Below are 23290 nucleotides of genomic sequence, written 5' to 3' on the forward strand. Positions count from 1 at the left end.
AGAAAGAAAGAAAGAAAGAAAGAAAGAAAGAAAGAAAGAAAGAAAGAGAAAGAAAGAAAGAAAGAGAAAGAAAGGGAAAGAGAGAAAGGGAGAGAAAGAAAAAGAAAAAGGCAGGCTGGAAAAAAATAAAAAATTAAATCTGAAGCGATAAGAACTACAGAAATTCAAATGTTCTCAGGGCAATTTTATTTCATTCAGTGGTAGCAAATTAACGTGCTCCATTTTTTAATTGAGATATACATGAATAAATATATAAAACAAATGGGTAACTTAGGGAATTATTATATAACAAAACCCATCTAACCACCAACCAGGTCAAGAGATAGAATATTTTCCAGCATCCCAGAACCCCCCACCTGCCTGTTTCTCAGTTATAATTTCTTCCCTTTTTTATAGATATTATCACTATCTTGACATTTGTAATCATTTCTTTACTTGCTTTATAGTTTTACTACCTGTCTACGTATCCTTAAACAATAGAGTTCAGTTCTTTTCAATTTTGCATGAATGGAAGCATTCTGTGTATGTTTTGGGTTTCTCACTCAATATTATGTTTGTGAGAATCATCTAGATTTTTTTCTGTGATGTTCTGCTTTTCACTTTGGTGTGTCTATGAGGAAATGTCTTTTAATTTATCCTGATTTTCATTCTCAAGACTTCTTGAATATATATAGATTGGTATCTTTCATCAGTTCTAGCTATTTCTTAGCCGTTACCTCTTCAAACATTCTTCTCCCCTATATTCCCTCTTCAGACATAGGTGAGACATTCGTCCTCCCTCCTACAAGATTCTTGGCGACTCAGGTTATATTTTCAATCTATTTTCTATTGATGCTGCATTCTGGAAATTTTTTTGACTTGTCTTCCAGTTTATTAACTTTTTGTTCATCTGTATCTGAAATGCTATTAAACCCATCCATGATACTTTTATTTATCATTATTGGATTCTTCTTTTTCAGAAGTTCCACTTCATTCTTTTTCAAATCTTCCTAGTCATACCTATAGTTTCCGTGTCCTGCAGAAATTTCCAAGTTTGTTTTTCATCAGATTCTATGTTTCACTGTTCCAATATTTGGACTTTTAGCTGGTCTCCTTCTGCTCTCAGTTGATCCTGAATCTTCTCTCTCATGTTGTCTTCCTTTCTTGTAGGCTTTGTTTATTTGGACTGTACATTGCTTATTATCTTTAAAAACTTATTTATGTTATTTGAGAGATAGGATTAATGTGTATTCTTTAAAATAAGATGTAGATTTTCTTCTTCCAGGCAACTAAACACTACCAGTTCAACTACTTTCAATAACAAATCACCTAATGTGTTTTGGAAACACATACGATGCAAATTTGGTCTGTAAATCTATTATGACTTCAGAGTTACAATGTCCCAGATTCTTTTACCACCACTTTGCTATGCTCAGCACCAACACAACTTTACTTGGAGGGAGGGGCTGTAAAAGTATGGGGTGAGTGGGGTCTGTTTTACCTTTTCTCTGAGACTATACGTCTTTTGGGTTACAGTTTTATTTGAGAAATGCATCTTTAATTAGACTCCCCACACTGTATAGGCCCTCATTTATGTCTTCTGTCCCATGTACCCAATAAGTCCTTCAAAACCTCATCCCAATTTCACCAGAATCAACAAATGCGTTCAAGGCAATTGGTTATCTACACATGCATTTATACTTTAGAAATATGTTGAGATTTTAGTTGTCCACCACAGATGCTGTTCAATGCCACCCAGAACCAAAGGATGCATTCCCCCAGTCGCTGGGAAGGTTGTCAACTTATCTTAGAGCCATTTCCTAGAGATGCCTCTGTCGAAAGTGTTGTCACACCCAAGGTCATTCTTCCTTCTTCAGGTATTTCACGTCCAATGGTCTATATGGGTATCAAGGCCTAGGCCCCTCACCCCAACTTAGGACAACCCTGAAGGGCTATAGCAGCTTCAATGTTCTCCCTGAGGTCAAGCAAGGCCTTGTTATGTCTGACACCACCCAACTTCTTCCTCTGCCCCATCCTGATTTCTTTCTTTTCCCCCACATGTGTGGATCCAGAGAGCACACTCCGATAAACATCTTGCACACCAGTTTCTACCTCAGAGTTGGCTTGCCAGGCAACCCAACCTGTGACACGTTTTTACAATTGTTTCTTCTCTTAATTGCATTCTGGTAAAAGAATAAACTTGTAGGATTTCAGCGCTTTAAAATTAAGTGATTAAATTAATGACTTATGGACCAGTTTATGATCAGTTTTTGTAAATGTTCTTTGTGTGGTTGAAAAAAACGTGCTAAAGATATTCATCGCAATGTTCTTATGTCCATCATGTCAAACTTGTTCATTGTGCTGTTCAAACCTCTGTCTTTACTGATTTGTTTTTCTGTCTAGTTGTTCTATCAATTACTAAGAGGTATGTTAAAATCTCTCACCCTGAGATGTCTAATGATTCTTTGTAGTTTTACTAACTTATGCTTTATATATTTGAGAATACGTAATTATATAAATTCAAATGCATATTGTGCATATAAATGTAAAAGCCATATCTTCATGGTGAATTAAAAATTCTGCCATTATGAAGTGATCCTATTTCTAAAAATGATCTTTGCCTTAAAGACTATTTTGTCTGATACTAATATAGCTGCCTCGGCTTCATTTTGGTTATTTGTGTGTGTGTATGTTTTTATGATGTTATTTTTAACATTTATATATTCTTAAAATTTAGATGTATCATAGAATACAGATGGATGTTTATTTTTTATCAAGTCTCAAAATCTTGTCTAAATTGGATCATTGTAGTTTGTTCACATTTAACGTAAACAGTCACCTATTTGATTATATGCCTATTTTATATTTTCTGTCCCATTTTTTCTGTTTCTATTTCACTTATTTCTTGCATTTATTTGTTTGAAAAATGTTTTATAATTTCTTTTTTCTCAAGTAGTTTGGAAATCATACACTTTGTACCTACTCTTTTAGTAGTTACTTTAGAAATGACAACACATATATATTTATCAAAATCTGAATACCTTTGCCCTCTTTCTAGCTAATCCAATTAAATTTTTCATTTATTTCATAGTTCCAGTGATTATTTTTTAATCATACAGATGATGTGAATTTAGATTGCAACACGGGGAGGGATGGCTTATGGGCCTTCTTGGGACCTTGCTGTCCCCTGTAGAGAGACAGTAGGCAGTTCTAGTGCCTTCTCACTTACTCTGAGTTGTACCCCTCCAGTGTGCCAGCCTAGTGGGAACACTCATCTATTTGACCCCCAGCCGTGGGGTGTGTTGGAATTTGCCCACTATCCTCCGATCCTTTCAAAGATGAGGAAATTACGGCTCAAGTTCACTAGAATCAGCAAATGCTCACAGGAAAAAAAACAGCTTTGGTGTTCTGCTTACATCTTTGTGTTCTCATCCTCACTTTGATTTTGGTCTGATAATTCCATACTATCTGATCAGATCTTTCTTTTTAGCTAAGCTTTTTAGTTTTCAGTAGATGGACTTCTCCAAATCCTTGCCATATTACCGGAAATAAAACCAAAGCCAGTTTATTTTCACATAATTTTTATTAACACAAAGACAGTTTGTCCCAGCTCCCACTACATAAATGCTAAACAAATATTTAAAGTACTGCTTCGATAGGATGCCAAGTAACTAGCTTTCTTGGTCAATAACACCCATGACATATAATCCAAAAACCTCAGTCTGTCACTCAAGTAACTCAGCAGAACAAACAGTCAGCAAATTTTGGCTCCATCTACCAGCTCAAACTTCAAAACTCATCTTCCTCTCATCAACAGATAGAAATCACCTAAAAGTTCTTTTAGGTTTGGGGATAAAGAGGATCTGAGAAGAATATGCTCCTCACAGCAACTGTATGTGATAGTATTTTTTTCCCTTTTTTTTCCCCAAATCTCCCCAGTACATAGTTGTATATTTTAGCTGTGGGTTCTTCTAGTTGTGGCACGTGGGACGCCGCCTCAACATGGCCTAATGAGCAGTGCCATGTCCGCGCCCAGGATCCAAACCCTGGGCCGCCGAAGTGGAGCGCGCGATCTTAACCACTTGGCCACAGGGTCGGCCCCGTGATAGTATTTTTATGCCTTTTTACATATGAGGACAGTGACACAAAGAGATTGAGCAACACAACCAGCATTACTAGGACATGGGGGCAGGCCCACGAGCCCAGCGATCCATGCTCCCGTCTTCTATAAATTCTTTGATTCTGACACATAAAATGAAAAAAAAGATAAATTCTTCTGTCTGTGTAAACTTGCAAGGGAGATTTTTCCACAGGCTTTTGACAGACAGGCCTTCAATTATTGATTAAAGATTTAGGTTGAATACTTCACTTTTTCCATAATGTGCAATTATGTTATAAAAATCTCCTTCAGTCAATGTTTCAAATTGTGCCAATTTTCTTTCTTCCTATTTACATTACCCTGAAAATATAAAAATTATTTGAAGGAACAATTAAATAATTTATAGACCAATTTATATCATGACATTTAAAAAATAAGTCAACATCTGGAAAACCATTTTCTTTAATACAAAGTCAATAATCCAAATGGAGGAGATACAAAGTGGAATGTCAGTAGTCAATGGATGAAAGACAACTTATTTCTCTGTAAATAACACATAGCAATTATCTCTGTGGAACACCAAATTGTATAAAATAATTGAGAGCATTTAATGAAAATGTGACTGAGTTGACTTAAAAGCTTAACATAATAATAATAGTTCACTGAGAGTATTGCTACATATTGCTACCATTTGTTTTTGCTTTCGAAATAAATATATATCAATGAAGACATTCTACCCTATGTGGCTAAAACGTATTTATCTTTGACATAAAATCTGATCAGTAAACAGATACTTCCAGCTTTACTCAAGTACATTAGACACATAAAACTCAAATGATCCATTATTTTATAATTTCCTACTGCACGAAGAACTGTCCAGAAATTATCAGAAATTCATAGAAGGTTCTGAATGCCAAAGGCATTGTGCTAGTCAGTAATGTAGCTCAGACATAGCAGATATGAAACAGATAAATAGCAAAATCCTGTGTTGTAGGAGAGGAGGGGAGCAGAGAGAAGTTGATGGTAATCTATGGCAGTTACATAGAAAAAGTAATTCTGTGCTAAGGCAAAAGAATTTTCATCAGATGAACTTCACCCTCAATATTCCTCTCTTCTCCCACCCTTACCCCCCGCAACAACAGCAAAAAGTCAGAGCAATCTCACTCCCATTGGCTGCACAAAACATTACCTGACTCAGAACAGGGAATATACCATCAGGAAAGTGGCAGCTGCAAGCAACTCACTGGAGTAGAGAAAACCATAAATGTTATCAATTGAACTGACTTTCATATTAGTACGTTAAGCATGCCCATAGTTAATACCATGGGTAGAGCGGCACTTAATGTGTTTATTTCAGTAATTGCAGACCAAAAATCCCTGGTAACTCTGCAACTACCACTTTCGTTTTGACACAAGAAAATCCCCTTGCTCTTACAGGCTGACATGGAATTTAGACCAATGTAAGATAGAAAGGTAGATCAGTAAACAGCAATGGAACCAGACAAGAAGGCAATAATATGGACAGAATGAAGGCAGAGATCATTTTTCTACCCACATCTGGCCATGGGTTTCACTAAAAGAATACAAATCTAATTTGAATTGTAAAATCAGTATCCTGGTAGTAGTTTCTTGTTTTCAGGCTTTAAGTTAATTGTTCAGCAAATGAGATCAAACCCTCTGGCACCTGTGAATTTATCATTAATGGTGCAGGAGCAACTTCCAAATATGCATGACATAGAATAATACACAATTTAGTAGAGAAATACATTTTTAGTGAAGTTGAGGTCCAATATGAAATCCCTTATGGGAGGGTACTTACACGTGACTGGCCTGGAAATTAATTGCATAATTTCACATGTGTTATCTCATTTTATCCTCATTCCTCTAGAAGGTGGGTACATCTCTCTTGTCATTTTACAGATCAGGAAATAGGCTCTCTTGCCATTTGGCCAACTTGCCCCAGTTCGCTGAGCTAGTAAAAGCTGAATCTGAAATTTAGTCCAAAGTCTCTCTAATTCCAAATGCATGATCCTTCTCACTATTTTCTTTTGTAATCTTTTCTTTTTTTACTCTGGTTTTTAAAGTAAGTCTTAAGGTAATTTTTTATTAAAATTAAATTTAAATTGCTAATAAATTCTTTAAATTATTAAAATGAAGATTAATAAATCTCCAGAAATTCCACTTCTGGGTATTAATCTGAAGAAAACAAAAACACTAACTCAAAAAGATATATGTACCCTCATGTTCATTGTAGCATTATTATAAAAGCCAAGATAAGGAAATATGAATGTATCTAATGTATAAGGAAAATGCGATGTATATATAGATACACACAATGGAATACTAGCTATAAAAAAGAATGAAATCTTGCCATTTGCAACAACATGGATAGACCTTGAGGGCATTAGGTAAGTGAAATAAGTCAGACAGAGAAAAACAAATACCATGTGATCTCTCTTCTATGTGGAATCTAAAAACAAAACAAAAACAAAAAACAAGCTCTTGGGGGCCAGTGCGTGGCATAGTAGTTGGGTTTGGCACAATCTGCTCAGGAGCCCAGGTTCCTGGTTTCAGATCCAGGGCCCGGGCCTATACCACTCATCTGCCATGCTGTGGCAGCACCCCACATATCAAAAACAGAGGAAGATTGGCACAGATGTTAGTTCAGGGTTAATCTTCCTCAAGCAAAAAAAAAAAAAAAAAACAAGCTCTTAGATACAGAGAACAGATTGGTGGTTACCAGAGGCTGGAGTTGGGGGTCAGGAAGAGAGGAATTGCTGAAATTGGTGAAATAAAAAAAAACTGAATAAATATGGCAGCATTGATGAAATAAATGCAGAGCCTCCAAAAGTGACTTTATTAAAGAATATGTTTTCTTTGAATGTACAAGTTCTGTTTAGATTTCTTTTTAAGCATACTTTCTCATCAAAAAAATACACATTTATACTCTTTCTAAAAGCAGTTACTTCAGTCAAAAATAGCGATATTCTTACTGATCTGTCTGTAGCAAAGATTTTCTTATTCAATCTTGTGACAAAAATGTGTGCATCTGGTGATTGGCAGCAGAAATCCATCTAAGCAAAGCTTATGGTCAGAGAATCCTCTTGCTTACAAGCAGCTTCTTTCTGTGGTGGCCTAATTACTCTGACATACACCTCATCTGCACGGAACTATGAATAACAGGAAATCAAAACAATGCCAACATAAGAGAATCAGCTTCAAAACATTTTGTCCACTGGGCTTCCATTATAGTAAATTACATTTCCACATTATATCTTCTTTCATTTATATCATGATAGTAAGTGCTTTGAGTTACTTTGGGCTCATTTTGTAATGACATGGGGAAAACCCCATATGTCATATACTAGATATATACATGAAGTCATAGATTCTTTTTTATGATTTTATAACTTATAAGATAAACTTGGTGTTTGAAACATCTCTGCTCATTTCATCCTAACCAACAAACCTCTTTCCCCCCGAAAAGTTCATTCGCTTTATAATCTCTCATTTCATTAAAAATGCTACATCAATACATAAATATATATTTCTTTTGCATCTTCGATCATTTAAGTGTCTCCTGTATACTCTAGATGTAAGTTCTCTAGGAGGGGGAAGCTGTCACAAATTCCAATATTTAATAGAATACTTCTAAAATAACCCTATGCTCCCAAGATTCCTCTGCCTAGAATGCGTATCCCACCCCAGGACTGTTGAGGACCTATTCATCCTGAATGGCTCTGCTTCAGTATTAGCTTTTTGTGTGTATGTGATCCTCCCAGATTCTCCACTCTGGCCAGGCAGACATATTCTCTACTTTCCCATAATACTTCTAACACAACATTTATCACACTGGTTTGTATTTTCATAAATAAATGGGGTGGTGTTCAGATGGGTAAATGTGGTGAAGCCCAGGTCAGTGACACATATCAGGTTCTCCAGGAAGTCTATCTAGCCTTCCAGGCCCTGATTGCTACGGGACAGTCGATTCTGCTGGAGGCCAAGCAGCAGCCCCCATGACCTGGATGCTGACACTCCTTCCCTCTCGCTATTCTTTGTCTTAGGCTGAGACCCCCTCAGCAGAGACTTCCCAGGTGAGCCTGGAAACCAAGGACAGGGGAAGGGCAGTGCAGAGGGAGACCTATGCCTCTGCTTACCACTCAGTGTGCTCAGACTAGACCTTTGGGTCTGGTGCCTCCCTGCCTCCTACTTGAAAGCCAAGGTGCTAAGAAGACACCAAATGCCTCAAGGGATCCGAAAGAATCAAGCACTTCTGCGCTTTTCAGCAGCCAGATTGTGAACTGTTATTGGAAACAATGAAACCCAGGCTGGGAAACTAGCCAGAATAGAGAACAAGGATTTCAGTTTCTCCTGAGTAGGTAGGGTTTAAGATTTTACTGTATTGCTGATGAGTCTCCACGAAAAGAAATCAGTTTCCCAAGTTAGGGGTTGAGCTATCCACAGTGATGGATTACGTATAGACGCAAAGTTCCAAAGGTTTTGAACTTTATCACCTCTTGGTATCTGAACATTTGTATGTTCATTTTTAATTTAGGAAAGTTCATACTCTTTTTTGCTACTTCTGCTGTGTTTCATCCATATATATCTTAATGTCTTGATGAAAAATAAGTCGCATTTTATTTCAAATAGTTCACACATAATCAACAGTGCTTGGCAGAATTAGATTCAGAGAGGCTCCCTTTTTTGAATTCAAAACTTCCCTCAAGGAATACTTTCTCTTAAGATAAACGCTTATGATTTGATAACGATTAGCAGCTTATTTTAGGGCTCTAATGGGGAAAAATTTTAAATGACTATTTTTTTAAAAAATCAATTGTTCTAAAGTCTTATTTTTTGTTTCAGTACTCAAGAGTGAACAATCCTTCTCAAGAAAAATTTTATGAGAACTTGAAAACAGAATATGTCATGCCCATCAGGTTTTATCCTGGGATCCTGACAGCTAGCTGTATTATAGGAAATTGAATAAATTCTCAAGAGAAAACTTTAGCTAGTGCTTCCTATATTGGAAGGTCCCATATACAGATTAATATAAAGTTTCATATTAGGATTACAGACCTATATGTAAAAAACAAGATATCACAAAGTGTTAAAATTCACAAATGTGCTTTAAAAAATGTTTATTATTCTATTTAAATACAATGTTCATTTACATATTTCTCCATAATTGTCATCTGTAAAAAATTTGCATATAAATACAACAGAACACTATGAAATATCACAGGAACAAACACCTCCATCATTTCTGACTTCTTTCTTAACTACATAACAAATTAAAACATAGGTCCCTTTGAAAAGTGGAGAATATTTCAGGGCTAAGAATTTTATTACACTTAATACAAAGAAATTTAAAGTCTTCATATAATAAAATGCCAGTCAGTTCTGAGAATATTAAATGGAGTAGTTATCCTGTTATAAGGAATTGTTTAAAATAATGGATATTGGCCAAGGCCAATGGATTTACGAAAAACGTTTTTTCTCAAAGCAGAAATGACACTCAAATTGTTACCTACATACTTGGCTTGATCTTCCTATCATGGAAAGATACTTAAACAATTTAGATATAATTTAGAAGACTAGGTGAGCAGGCACTCATCACAGCTCAAGCTCCTTTCTTCTTCAGCAAATGGAGGAGTGTTACATACTCCGCATGGTCTTGGTGGGAGCTGTGGAATTCCATAATTCTGAAAATAGGGTTTCTACCTGAATGATGGAGGATTTTCAGGGTCACAAATTTAGGAAGAATATGGGTAAGCATTAGTGTAAGGAAGATTAGGAACAAATAGCCAGTGGTCTGGCTTGGTGCTGAGAACCAAAATAAAAACATAGAAATGCCACTTAAAAGACTGAACATTGTATTTACAGCAATTATAAAAATTCAGGGTATCCACAATTCAAAGACAGAGTTGCAAAATAGGAAAAGAGAGAGTGGCTGTGTCTTTCCTGGATATAAAGACTTTGGCAATATGTTACATTTTCTCATCAGCAATTCTCACGGCGTTTTCTTTTAGATAGAGTGAAGTTGTGTGAGATGCTTTGTTTGCATCAGCAACAAAGAGAACTCATGTCCTCATGAAGGGCTTTACTAGTGCAAATTCACAGGCTATTTACAAGCATTTATGATAACTGCACTTAAAAGCAATCTACGAAGGAATGTGTTACATGAAACTCTCCTAATATTTTTATTCTACTTTACAGAATATCTAGAAAGTAATCAAGTAATAGTCCTATCTTAAGCACAGAATTTAAAATAAAATTTACCTTCATTATGGATAACAAACCAAAAATTATCCACTTTGTAAATTTTAATATGAGTACTGCAGTTAAGTACTTTTTAGGTTTCCTTTCATTACTTAATCCACAAAATTAATTAGAATATATAGGAAATACAATACTACATTTTTAAATAATTCTTTAAAATATAGTTTCACTGGTAACTATTTCTACACGTATTTATATTTAAAATAAGACATATAAACATTCCTTCATATACAGATGAGCTATTTAAAAGAGTGGAAGTTCCCTTTTCATATGTAAACATTTTTTAAAGAAATATTTATAAGAGTATAATTTTCCCATCCAAAGATTTCCCATACCCTTTTTATTCAACAGATATTCTTCTCATTTTTTCAGCTAATTCTTTTCTCACTTCAATATGTTTTTCTAAATTTTGCACTTCATGTGGAAGATTGATGTCCCAAACAGACAAGCAAGACTGTATCTCTAGAAAATGAAAAAATAAAATGTCTCAAAGATCTGCCATAAGGCATTTTGATTTTATTTTAATTTTGTTAATTTATATTTAGTTGCCTTGGACAAACATATTATAAATACAGCAATAAATAATCTACTATATTATAGCCATTTATAAGAAGTTCCATTTGGAAAATGTTTAAAATAAATTATAGAACTGACTACTAAATTTCAAAAAGAGTGTGGACCTTTAAGAACCTAACATTTTATTTTCTGAAAGAAATGAAGCTTTTTCAAACACCGTTCAAAATCAGACCTCATTAGGGATATAGGTAAGATGTAAGGAAAAATACCCACATTTAGTTTAAATTTGGGCTAGTTCTCATTTTATAGGGTTGATATCACTACTTCATCTGAAAAAATAATTACTTAACACTCCTAAATCACTGAGACTTAATTTTGAAGATTTATGACTAAATTATTTGCATTATAAAGAAGCTACCAATTTAAAATGCTTGAAGTTTTATAGCATATGTAATACTTACTATAAATGTATAAAACACATAATATGTTATAATCATCCATGTCATTGCACTGTGTTTGGAACATAGTATCCTATTAAACATTACCTTTTTGCTGTTGTGTACCGTCGGTACTTTTCCGGTTATACCCCAAAACCAGCATGGCATTTTTAAGACTTCCTTTACAAAAAAAAAAAAACAGGATTTTTATGTTAAAACAATATAACAAGTTGGACTAAAAGGAGTACAGGTGTTCATATTTTAAGACAGTGAACTTAACCGCTACTTAACCACGCACTTAACCACTAGGCCACTGGGCTAGCTCCAGACTAGCAATTTTCTAAAGCTGGAAAATTTGTGATCTTCTCCTTGCTAAAATTCTTAGTAATTGTGTGAATCTGACAAAACAGTTTAACCTTTCTACAAAATCAGCTTAATATTTATACATTACATTATTTATACAATTATATATCATACATTATCCCTTAACCTAATTATGATATTAAATGAGATAATGTATATGAAATATCCATGTACACCTTTGGATACAATAAGGCACTGGTCATTGGGGCTGGCCCCGTGGCCAAGTGGTTAAGTTCGCGCGCTCCGCTGCAGGCGGCCCAGTGTTTCGTTGGTTCGAATCCTGGGCGCGGACGTGGCACTGCTCATCAAACCACGCTGAGGCAGCGTCCCACATGCCACAACTGGAGAAACCCACAACGAAGAATACACAACTATGTACCGGGGGGGACTTTGGGGAGAAAAAGGAAAAAATAAAATCTTAAAAAAAAAAAAAAATAAGGCACTGGTCAAATATGAAGCATTTGGATGGAGAGTTGAATGGATGGATATACTGATACTGTCACAAATCCAGACTTTCTTCTCAAGTCAGTCACTAACTTATTCAACATTCAACAAAAGTCTCTATATACTAGGGGCCAGCCTGGTGGTGTAGTGGTTAAGTTCGTATGCTCCGCTTCAGTGGCCAGGGGTTCACCAGTTCGGATCCTGGGCACAGATGTATGCACCACTTATCAAGCCATGCTGTGGCAGGTGTCCCACATATAAAGTGGAGAAAAATGGGCACAGATGCTAGCTCATGGCCAATCTTCCTCAGCAAAAAGAAGAGGATTGGCAGTGGATGTTAGCTCAGGGCTAATCTTCCTCAAAAAAAGAAAAAAAAAAGTCTCTATATACTAGACCTTAGGCTAAGCCCTGGGAATAAAGGGATGAACAAACACATGCAGACCCAATCCACATGCAGTTTATGTTCTAGTGAGGAGACTGACATTAATGAAAAAAAAGTCATGGCCAAGAGAGGTGCTATGAGAGCCAAAAGAGAGAACTTTGACCTAATCAGCGTTCACTTCTCCGAGATTTTGACATATGAGCTACCATTTCAAAAAGAGTCACTGTTAAGTAAGCCAAAAAGACATACTAAGTTAACTTAATTAACTAAGTTAACTAAGCAAAGAGTGAAACAGCACATGCAAAGCCTTGAGGCAGGATGAAGCATGGTATTTAAGAGAGACTGAACGTTCTTCTAGATCAGAAACAGCTGAGAGGAATGCGGTAAATGACAGAGGCTAGAAAGGTGGGATGAAGCCAGATCATGCTGCACTTTGTAGAGTATGTTTAAATTTATCTTTATTTTAATAATCTATTAAACCCACTGAAATCCCATATAATGTCAGTAACAAACAACCATTTGGGTCCTAAAGAACATACAAATTAAATTAGAGGATATAACAACCTTGGTAGAATAAGACTAGAAAGGCGACCACAGACCTACTACTCTGCTGTGTAGACATGTATCCTGATAGTTACCAATCACTAGGAGCATCTAATCTAACTCATCTGTGCAACTCTGACCTCCATTCATGGAAAATAGGTGAGGGTGAGGAGAAACACTAGTCCCTTCTTATTATAGTCCCGTGAAAGAAATTTACTATTTTCTTCACCATGTCAAACATTTTATTACTTATTTGCTAAAGTCACATAAACTCTAGTTTTGAAGAACTTAACCTCATAGCGTAATTTTGTATATATACTATTACTATTCTCTAAACCAAATAATTAGTTAAGACAATAAAATATGAATACTTATGCAGAAAATATATTTCATATGCTACCATGATTTCTTCCTATGTAAATAGAAAAGTAGGAACAGAAAAGACATAGCTTGAGTAAATTATGATTTGTCAATATTTGTAGATCGTTGAGTTTAGCATATACTGCTACAAGAACATAAATTTGTTTATAGCATGAAAAATCAAATACAATTCTTTAACCAGGGGTGGGAAGCTTAAACCATCATCAAAATAAACATTTGCTTTAATTTCTTTCATCAAAATGTAAAAAGACCTCAACATTATGTATTTCCAATTTTTGCCTTAAGTATAGAGAAAAAAGAGAAACTAAGACCCAAATTTAGTGCTCAGCTACAATAATCTGCTTCTTTTATGGGACTGAGAGCATCTACTCTCTCCGTTTTTTTAATGACCCTGTTCAAAATTTATCCCAGTCCTATGTTTTATTATGTGAACTTCTGAGATACTGCAAATGGCACTGGAAAGTGAAGAGAAAACTTCAATTAAAATTAAAAGCATATTCTTGGGGCTGGCCCCGTAGCCGAGAGGTTAAGCTCGCACGCTCCACTGCAGGCGGCCCAGTATTTCATTGGTTCGAATCCTGGGCGCGGACATGGCACTGCTCATCAAACCATGCTGAGGCAGCGTCCCACATACCACAACTAGAAGGACCCACAACGAAGAATATACAACTATGTACCGGAGGGGCTTTGGGGAGAAAAAGGAAAAAATAAAAAAAATCTAAAAAACAACAACAACAAAATAAATAAAAAATAAAAGCATATTCTTATAGTCTTAGAGAATATTAAAAAAAAAAACGATCTAAAAGAAAGAAACTTGCCTAACTGTGCTGTCATCATGACTCTAACAGAATCACAAAAGTTGTGAATTATACGTATAATTCGACGAGTTGAAAGATCAAGGAGTAAAATATGGCCTCCTCCAGTTCCTATCCAGAGGGCAGTGTTCTTCTGTAGGCAGAGAGTTTTCACTCTCCCAGAATAAGACATTTTGTGTTTCGAGTCTTTGTTTACTTTTACCATTTCTTCCCTAAAATCATAAAGAAAGCTATGCATTAATAATTTATCAACAATTAAGAAATAAAGTAGACGTTTCTATGTATATATATACATATATACTATTTTAAATTATGAATACATAACAGTGTACATTATATATCATTAAAACTGTACAAAACTAATTTTGCTAAATACAGAATGCCAAGAGCCACATTTCCCTACTTGAAGCATAAATTGTCAAAGACAACACAATAACGCCTTAACTTCAAGAAATTCTAAAATAAATAAGACAGATACAATTTTTATAAACATCAAGCCTATGAAATCCAGCAAAAAAAAGAATAAATTTGCCCAATATCAAAAAAAAAAAGTTCATTTCAACTCTTCCATGAAGCCTAAAAGTTACAAAGGAAAATAAAATCACAGTCATTTACATGTAAAAAATATCAATATAAACCACGGAATTTTTCCCCGAGCCAATGAATAATTCATGACAAAAATGAGGTGTCCAGAAATAAAAGAATTCTAATAATTTTGGAACTTTCAGAAGTTGGGACTCTTTACTAGGCAGAACTGTCAGCCCTTCTGAGCATACAGAGAAAAACTTTAAGATTCTAAGAAAGTAAACTTTGAATCTCATTTTATGGATATAGTGCATAATCTAAATGTTCTCTAGAGTATAAAAAATACATACAGTAAAAACGAAAGAAAACAAAAATAGAAAGTGGTTAGCAAGTAAGGTCGGCATGCTCCTGTTCCCCAGCAGCAGTGCACAAAAGATGTGCTTAACGTAATGTCAGATTTGTCTGTGGCTAAGAAATGGGCTCTCAGCCTGGCACCTCTATCCTCCCTCCTTAGTTAGTGCATTGGTCAGTCCAGTCTGTTTTTTCCCTCGTATTTTAATATTGTTTTGTGACTTTTTATCATTAAAGCAGAGTATCCCTGGATCTATGGTCTAATTATAATTGGTCAAATTTGATACTGAGACGCTTCTGGATCTACGGCCAGCAATGAATCCGGTGTGGTCACTTGCAATAATGTGCTATTTTTTCATTGGAGAATATTCCTTATAATATCTTGAAAGAACCATATATATTATGTTCCTATTTTATTTCTAAAATGACATTTGCAGATACCAAGAAATGGTGCTGAAAAGCATTAACAATTTTGTTTCTGAGGGTTTTTTTAAAAAAATTTTCTATTTAGAAGTAGAAAGGAAGAAAACTAAGCCACACTTCTTCCTCTGTGAAATCTGAAGTGTAAAGACAGCTCTTATTGGCATTAAAGAAAGAACTAATGACATTTCACCTATAGTCAACAATAATATATTATACACTTAAATTTAAGAGAGTAGATCTCATGTTATGTTCTTTCCACGATAAAATTTTTTTAAAAAATCAATGAATTTACTTTAAAAAGTGCACACAGTCTATTAGTTCGCAGAGTTTTTCAGTTTTCTTATCCCACACTTCCACAAATGGGCTATTTTTCTTAGCAACATAGAGAGCCGTGTCGACCACCACTGCTATGATGTTGGAATCACTGAAGGCTGTGTAAGAAAACCTAGGGGAAAAAAAATTTGACCACTGTTCATTTTTCTTCTATTTCCACATGTAGTGCAACATTATATTAATTTTTAATACATATAAAAGATTAACCCCCTTTTGGAAAAGAAACAAGCCTGAGTATTGGCAATTATTTCATGTTCTCCCCTAACTATTCTGAGTTGAATATATAACTTACTTTGGTATTTTACTTACTTTTGATTACTTTGGTTTTTTTCCCCTGATAATAAAATAAAGACTATGACTAATGTTCACTGCTCATTTTAGTTTTAATTTCAGTTTTATCTGGTTCTTTATAGTGTTTTTTACTGTCCAAACATGCGAAGTATCTTGACTTCTAAAAGAAGTATCATAATCATATCTGCAACTTTATAATATTGCAATAAAATGCTTATTGTTGAGAATGCTTGGGAAATTAAGGGTTAGCCATTACACCTAGAATTATAAAATATCAGATGTTAAAATAAACTTCAGCAGGAGTGTCTTCAAATATTAAAAGATATCTTTGCATCAACACAAGCCAAGCCAAGTAGGAGAAAAAATCCACATTTTCATCGAAACAGAAATAGAAAGCACATTGTCATTTCCCCCCTTTGAAAATAAAGGAAAATGACGAACATTTTTAAAGATCTACCTTCCAACTAGAACACTGGCATTTTACATATTTCACAAATAGATTGGCTCCCATAGGCCCCATGTGCATGGCAAACTCTGAGTTAGCCTTTGAGGCTTAACTTAAATGTCAGCTCCTCTGGAATTCTTCCCTGACCTATTGAAAAAAAAGCAATCATTCCCTCTCCTTCACTGGTGTAGCTGTAATATTACAGACCTTATTAAATACAAAATTGTATTTATTAGTGTGGCCCTGACACTAGACTGCAAGTGCTATTTATTAAGGTCAAGGATCATGTCTTTTCTATAAACCAACAACCCAGTAGCATCATTATAGATAAGTACCTATCTATCTAGTAAAGAGATATATATATATAGTAGATAGATAGATAAGTATCTATTAAATGCCTGGTTAACAAAGCAGGCAGTTTGTTAAGTGGATGGACAGAAGGATGGATGAATGAAGAATAAACTAACAGGAGAAATGAACAACCAGGAAAAAGGTAAAATGGTTAAAACTGTAATTCAATCAGAAAGACGACATGCAACTACCACAGGGATGTACTAATCTTTATATCCTAAGGCAGGAAGGTTATTTTTCCTCCACCTTTTCTATTTTGGTAAGAGAGATGAAAATGCAATGCTTTGCAGGTCAAACTAGTACAAAGTTTTGTATAGAGTTTTAGAATCTATATAAAATACTTTTGTGTGTTATCCCATTTTATCCTCGATAAAAATCCTAGAAAAAATTATAAATTTCAATGTTTGTAATTACAGAAAGAAAAGTGTACAAATGCTAAATAACTTCCTCAAGGCCACTTGACTAATATGTTACAGAACCAGGACTCAAAACAAGTCCTGTGGAGTCTGTGGCTCCAGAGGCCATAGCCATCTTTCACTGTCCATTACGCCTCTCAGTCCGTGCATGTGGATGATGATAAGGAGGGTAATGATGAGAAAGCAGCCCCTAATTAGTGATATGATGTCTGCTTAGCAGGGCAGAGACACAGGCAACAGGAGACACTTTTGAGACGAAAGCAAATAATTTCAAGTGTCTATGAAACAGCATCCTAACCTCTTTGGGGAGATAAACATCTTTAAGAGCTGATATTTATGGGCATTCTCTTTAGTAAAGCATCTATACCCCAAATCTTATGTGGAATGTTAGGGGGTTGATTGATACCATGATCTCATAACACGCTCTGTGAAATAAAAGAATTAGGGGCCCGTTCTTTTTAAATAGTTTCAGGTTTGTATAGGTTGAATAAAAGTATACATTACAGAATGAGACTAAGTCCATCCAAATAGTCACCACAGGCTAGGAAACAAATGTATGAGCAAGATAAGAACTAAAAACCAAAATCCTCATCTATGAGAATTTACAATATATAGCAGCGCATCTGAACCCTGACTACACTTTAAAATCACCTAAGAACTTAAAAAAATATATTGAAGCCCAGGCCCTATGCCAGGCTTAATTCATCTTTTTTAATTGGTCTGAGGTGGGTCCCAGGCATCAGATTATTTTCAGCTACCTAGTGGTTTCTACTGTGCAACCAATGTTGAGAACCTATAAGTCTGGTGGTGCCAAGAAATATTTTTGAAAATATATTTATAAGAATGTATGATAGCTGTTGTGTAGGGAAATAACAGATGCAACAAAGAACAAATCTGAGGCACCTAATGGGCACAGATGGGATCAAACACAGACACTTTGAGGCAGTGAAATTTGGACCAAAGAAGGCAAGAGGAATAGCAGTTATTTAGCCAAAGAGACAACCACATGTGAAGGCAGGGGGTAAGAAGGAGCAGGTTGTCTTCAAGAACTGAGACTATTTCAGTCTGGATAAAGCACAGAAGGCAAGGACGCTGCAAAATATGAATCTAGAGAGGTAAGCAAGAACTACATTATAAAGGTTCTGGCAGGAATTTGGATTTCATGCAAAAGACAACGGGATGCCACTGAAGGGTATTAAGCAGGAGAGTGGCATCAGATTGATTTGCATTTTAGAAGAGTCCCTCTGTTCACCATGTTGAGAATGGATTGAAGGGAGCACAACTGGAGGTTGAGAACTGAATAGAAAGATGCTGTTGTTCACACGGCCATAGATGAAGGATAACAGCCTGGCTCATGGCAGCAGCAGTGGGAACAGTGAGAAATACAAGAATCTGAGAGTCAATCGGGAGGAGAATCAAGTGAATACAGAAAGAAAAGGACAAAGGAGTCAAAGATTACTCCCAAGTTTCAGTCTTGGACAACTAAACGGATACTGAGAAACTAAGATATTCCCTGAGATACGGATTTGTGACTCAAAGCTAATAATAATCATAATAATAGCTAACATTTATTGAGCGCTTACCAAGTGCTGGGCAATACGTTAGCTCCTTACATTAATTTTCTTGTTTAGTCTTCCAAACATCCCTTTGAGATACAGTACATTACAACCCTCAGGTTAGAGAGGACTGAAGATTTGAGAAATTCTTGCCAAAGTTCGCATAACCAATGCATGGCTAAGCCAATATTTGAACAATTTATGCTCTTACCCACCACCCTACACTGCTTCTCACTGAAGAATGTGATAAGTAAGAACAACTATAGTGATTTGTTTAAAATACAACTATAAAATATTGAAACAACAAATTGACACAAGGTTTATGTTCTATTTTATTCTTGCTTGAAACTGGTATCACTAACTTTTCTGAAAAGGGGCTGTCTATATAATTATCAAATCTAGAGAGGACTTCTTATTCCTGAGGCCTATGTTTCCCACAATCAATACTCAATGGAAATTATCCAAAATGTAAGTGTCAAATCCATAGATTTAGTAAAATACTGAGTTGATTGCCTTTCAAATTCCATATGTTCAATTTGATACAGAGATAATGAAAATGTTAAAAATTTAGATTGATAAATACTACTAAGATTAGCATGGGTTTTCATATCTTATCCCAAACGTGATTAGGCTGGGCGATTTTTTAATGTCCCTCTGCTTTCTGGAATTTTCTAAGTTTTCTATAATGAATGTTTAATTTTATAATAGAAAAATAAATTATGCATTTTGAAAGACTTTCATTTGGGATTATCAATAGCTTTATTGACATGATTATAAAGAATAAACATGAATAAAATGGTAAATCAGTTATATAGACAAGAATAACTTACAGCTGATTTGTCCTGGTCTCAATGAGTTTCTGAATGGTGAAATCTTCAGAAAATGAGAAGATTTTTGTACCACATCCTCCCCACATAATGCTTTTTTCAGTTGAATTCATGGATTCACTCAAACACATCAGTGGAGTGCTAACAGTGCCTATATTTAGTGTCTTCAAAGGAGCAGCTCCTTTACACTTTGCCAAAAAGACAAAACACATTCAGTAAATTGAGTATTGGCAGAAAGAAACACTAAAATTTGAGCCTTCTAAAAACTACTTTCCCATCATAAATGATTAGAGGTGTTAAAATAAAAATTCACGATACATTTTTCAAAGGTTTTATAAAAACAGGATTCAATTCAAGTGATATTCCACAAATTATCCTTATAACCAATCTCTTCACTTCTCCATGCAAAAACTGTGCAGGAACTACCCTAGGGACTATACTCTACTTCTTTGTTTCTCATTAGATAATAAGCTTTTATGATAAGAAAGAATATGAATGGGTAGGATGTTGAATAAATAGATGGAATCACAGATGAATGGATGGACGCAGTAATAAAGGCTTTAATGATAAATGAGACTCTACAGAACAGAAAATTAAACGATTTCTTCATGGCCAAAGAAAAAGTTGATAGCAAACCAGATTTAAAATTTGTTTCCTTTGTTTTTTTCACAATATATTTATAAGGAATTATCTACTTCACTTATATAGAAATAGAATTTTTCCATGCCTAACATTATAAAGCAGATCTCATTTATCATTTTATCCCTAGCTCATTCATATAAAATATATAGTTAATCAGCAAGTATTTATACACAATCCGTTGTATAAAAGACTTCATGAGGCGATAAAAAGTAGAATTTATGATCCTTGCTTTTAGGGAGTTTATAATCACTTAAGGAGGGAGGTGGGGATGAGCATACATAAAACAAAGAACTTAAAATAAATTTTGATGTAGAACGCAGTCAACATTTACCTTAACAGATTTATCTTCAAAAATCGCTAAGTTGCCATCAGCAGTTCCCACCAAAAGAAAATTTTTTTGCTTGCTAAAAGGAAAAATGTCAAGATAGTCAAAAAAAGAATGCTTATAATGACCGACGTGGGCTTAACATTCCCCCTAGCCTGACAAACTTTAGAGAGCGTTCTTCCTGACTATGGACCCCTGACTTCCCTTTTCTTACAGCATTTACATTAGCAAACTTAAATTGTAATTTCTTTCTCCGCCCATTTGAGATGTAAATCTTCTAGCCTCTTGCCAGTTTTATAATCCAGGAATGTCTTTCTCAAGGACCTGAGGGCCCTCCCTTTCAAATGTCATCATCAAGAATAATAGCACCCCTATCTCTCAGTCTGTTGGGGGTTACAAGCCAAACTTCAATAAGCAAGCATTAGCAAACGCAGATGGCCTAATCACATTGACGTCCTCGAGTACTTTTCCACTAGCTCATCCCAGCAGTTAAAAACTCTCCCACCTTTTGATGCGGTCAAGTTGAGCTCAATCTCTCTCCCCTATGGCAACAGTCTTGAATAAAGCCTTCTTTGCCTATTTAACTCCACCTGACGAAATTTTTCTTTAACAATATCTAAATAATTTCAACTGCAAAATTACCAGTGGAGTTTATATTTCAGCAGCCAAAAACTTGGGCTTCACATTTTTCTAATACTTATTTATTTTCCAGTACTGATTAACTTAAACCAGAGAAGTCTATGGGGTATAATCTTAATGGCTCCTGGAAATAATCCTGTCCCGAATATCACAGCAACCAACATGTTACACACACCTGAAATTCTGCCATTTAGATAAATTCCCTTGGGGAAGGATGCTTGCAACTGATAATAATTAAGTCATTTTTACCTATTAACAACTTAGAAATTCATTTATTGGATCTTTTTTCCAATTTTGTAGTTAGTTAACTGATATGTTTTAGACTGGCACATAACAGGCCATTGATACAGAGGTACTCATAGAAAGAATTAGTGAGAAGTCATCTTCGAAGAGGCCCTACAAAGGTGAATTTATGTGAGGAGTGGCAAGGAGTTAGAGCCACAGTGGTGGTAAAATGAGGCACAAGGCTGAAGGGCCTGAAGAAATGATTGATCTATGTTATAAATGCCTCAGTTTGATTTGCATACAGAAAAATCACAAATATCTTTGTGGCCTCCCACAATTCCCTTTAATATATGCAAACCAATGGGAAACTGTTAAAAATGAGTAATCTTTGCTGATGCTATAACAATTCTGCACCAACTAAGTCATCTAAGAGGTATGTAATTTTCCCCCAGTGGTCAAATTCACCACCATACCTTTGCTTGGAAAAGGAATTGCAATACAAGCAAGTAACAGAATCAGTCATCTTTTCAAGGGTATGTCTTTTTTTCTCATCTTCGGTATTGATGACCAGGAGCATACCAGACTGTGTCCCAGACACGATCCAGCTTTCCTTTTCGACAGGAAGATGCACCAAGGCTAGGCACAGTATTCTACTATCAGTAACTTCCTGTCAAGAAAAGAAAACACACTCTAAAGGACTCGGTTCTAGCTCAACTGACCAGAACATGTACAGAATGAAAATATTATGTTATCCACATACATATCTCTTTTTACTTCGTTGCTTTTAATTTTTTAAAAATACCTATTTTATTTAATTTTCAAAACTAAATGAGTTAACCAGCAAACAAGTTTTGCCTATCTAGAGTGCATCTGAAACTAAAATTAAATATTGAAAATTATCCCTCAGTATCATTTCTCACTCATCAAAAGAATACAAAAGGATGGTTCAACCTTAAGAATAATGTTTAGGCATAACATTTATTTCAAGGCAACAGTCAAAATATTAAGTTACTTTTTAAGTTTAGAAATTAATATTTGCCAATACAATTGATTGCTCCATATAGTAGATGCTGCACCCAGAGCTCCTCCACCAGTCAGGCGCACCACCACCAGCAGCTCTGAGTGTTGGCTCCTAACAGCTCAGAGCCGCACTGTTCACAGAACTGCCCTCAGCTGATGGGAGCTGGCTTGCCCAGAAATGGCTGGGAGGTTACCCTACACCTACCCGTGGGCAGATTGTAGCCAACGACTGACAGACATGTGAGCATGAAAGACTGGACCCCTTGCCTGGTGGAAGGATATATCTGTGCCGCTATTCACACTCCAGAGTTTCTTATGGGTAAAAACAGAGGCTAGACTTCCTCAGAAACTCCATTTTTGCTAAGCTTCTTCCCCTGCTCTTTCTGGATTCCTGTACTTCGTCAAAAGTTTCTCTGTTTTTAAATCACTCATACAAGATTCTCTATCTCAGGCTCTGTTTCCAGGGATCCTGACCCAACACACACAAAGGTGATTTAAAGCAAAACACAGAGTATCTAATTTCATGTGAACACTCTTGTTCTAACAGAAAGTTAATTTAATAATATTCCTATATTAGCTCTTACTTAATTTCTTCCTATGTAAATTATTTTTTTCCTGAGGAAGATTCACCCTGAAATAACATCTATTGCCTATCTTCCTCTTTTTGTATGTGAGCTGCTGCC

At 35.4% G+C, this 23290-nt stretch overlaps 1 protein-coding gene across 7 annotated transcripts in view; it reads right to left on the reverse strand.

The window, feature by feature from the left end:
* Positions 1–3575: 3575 nt before the first annotated feature.
* The window catches only part of LRRK2 (leucine rich repeat kinase 2), a 139941-nt gene continuing 120226 nt past the window's right edge, over positions 3576–23290 (reverse strand). The window contains exons 47-55 of one of the 7 annotated variants that reach the window (XM_046671874.1): positions 22061–22254; positions 20730–20802; positions 19760–19944; positions 15830–15982; positions 14242–14450; positions 14058–14108; positions 11419–11490; positions 5268–5321; positions 3576–4438 (exon numbers count right to left, since the gene is read on the reverse strand). In XM_046671874.1, coding sequence (XP_046527830.1) covers positions 5293–5321; positions 11419–11490; positions 14058–14108; positions 14242–14450; positions 15830–15982; positions 19760–19944; positions 20730–20802; positions 22061–22254 — 966 coding nt within the window. In that variant the 3' untranslated portion in view covers positions 3576–4438; positions 5268–5292. Of the gene's footprint in view, positions 4439–5267; positions 5322–9159; positions 10820–11418; positions 11491–14057; positions 14109–14241; positions 14451–15829; positions 15983–19759; positions 19945–20729; positions 20803–22060; positions 22255–23290 lie in introns of those variants that run through there. The other 6 variants (XM_046671884.1, XM_046671838.1, XM_046671857.1 and 3 more) reach the window with 6 other exon arrangements.

Source organism: Equus quagga, chromosome 1 (assembly GCF_021613505.1).
Source record: "Equus quagga isolate Etosha38 chromosome 1, UCLA_HA_Equagga_1.0, whole genome shotgun sequence".
Classification (NCBI taxonomy): domain Eukaryota; kingdom Metazoa; phylum Chordata; class Mammalia; order Perissodactyla; family Equidae; genus Equus; species Equus quagga.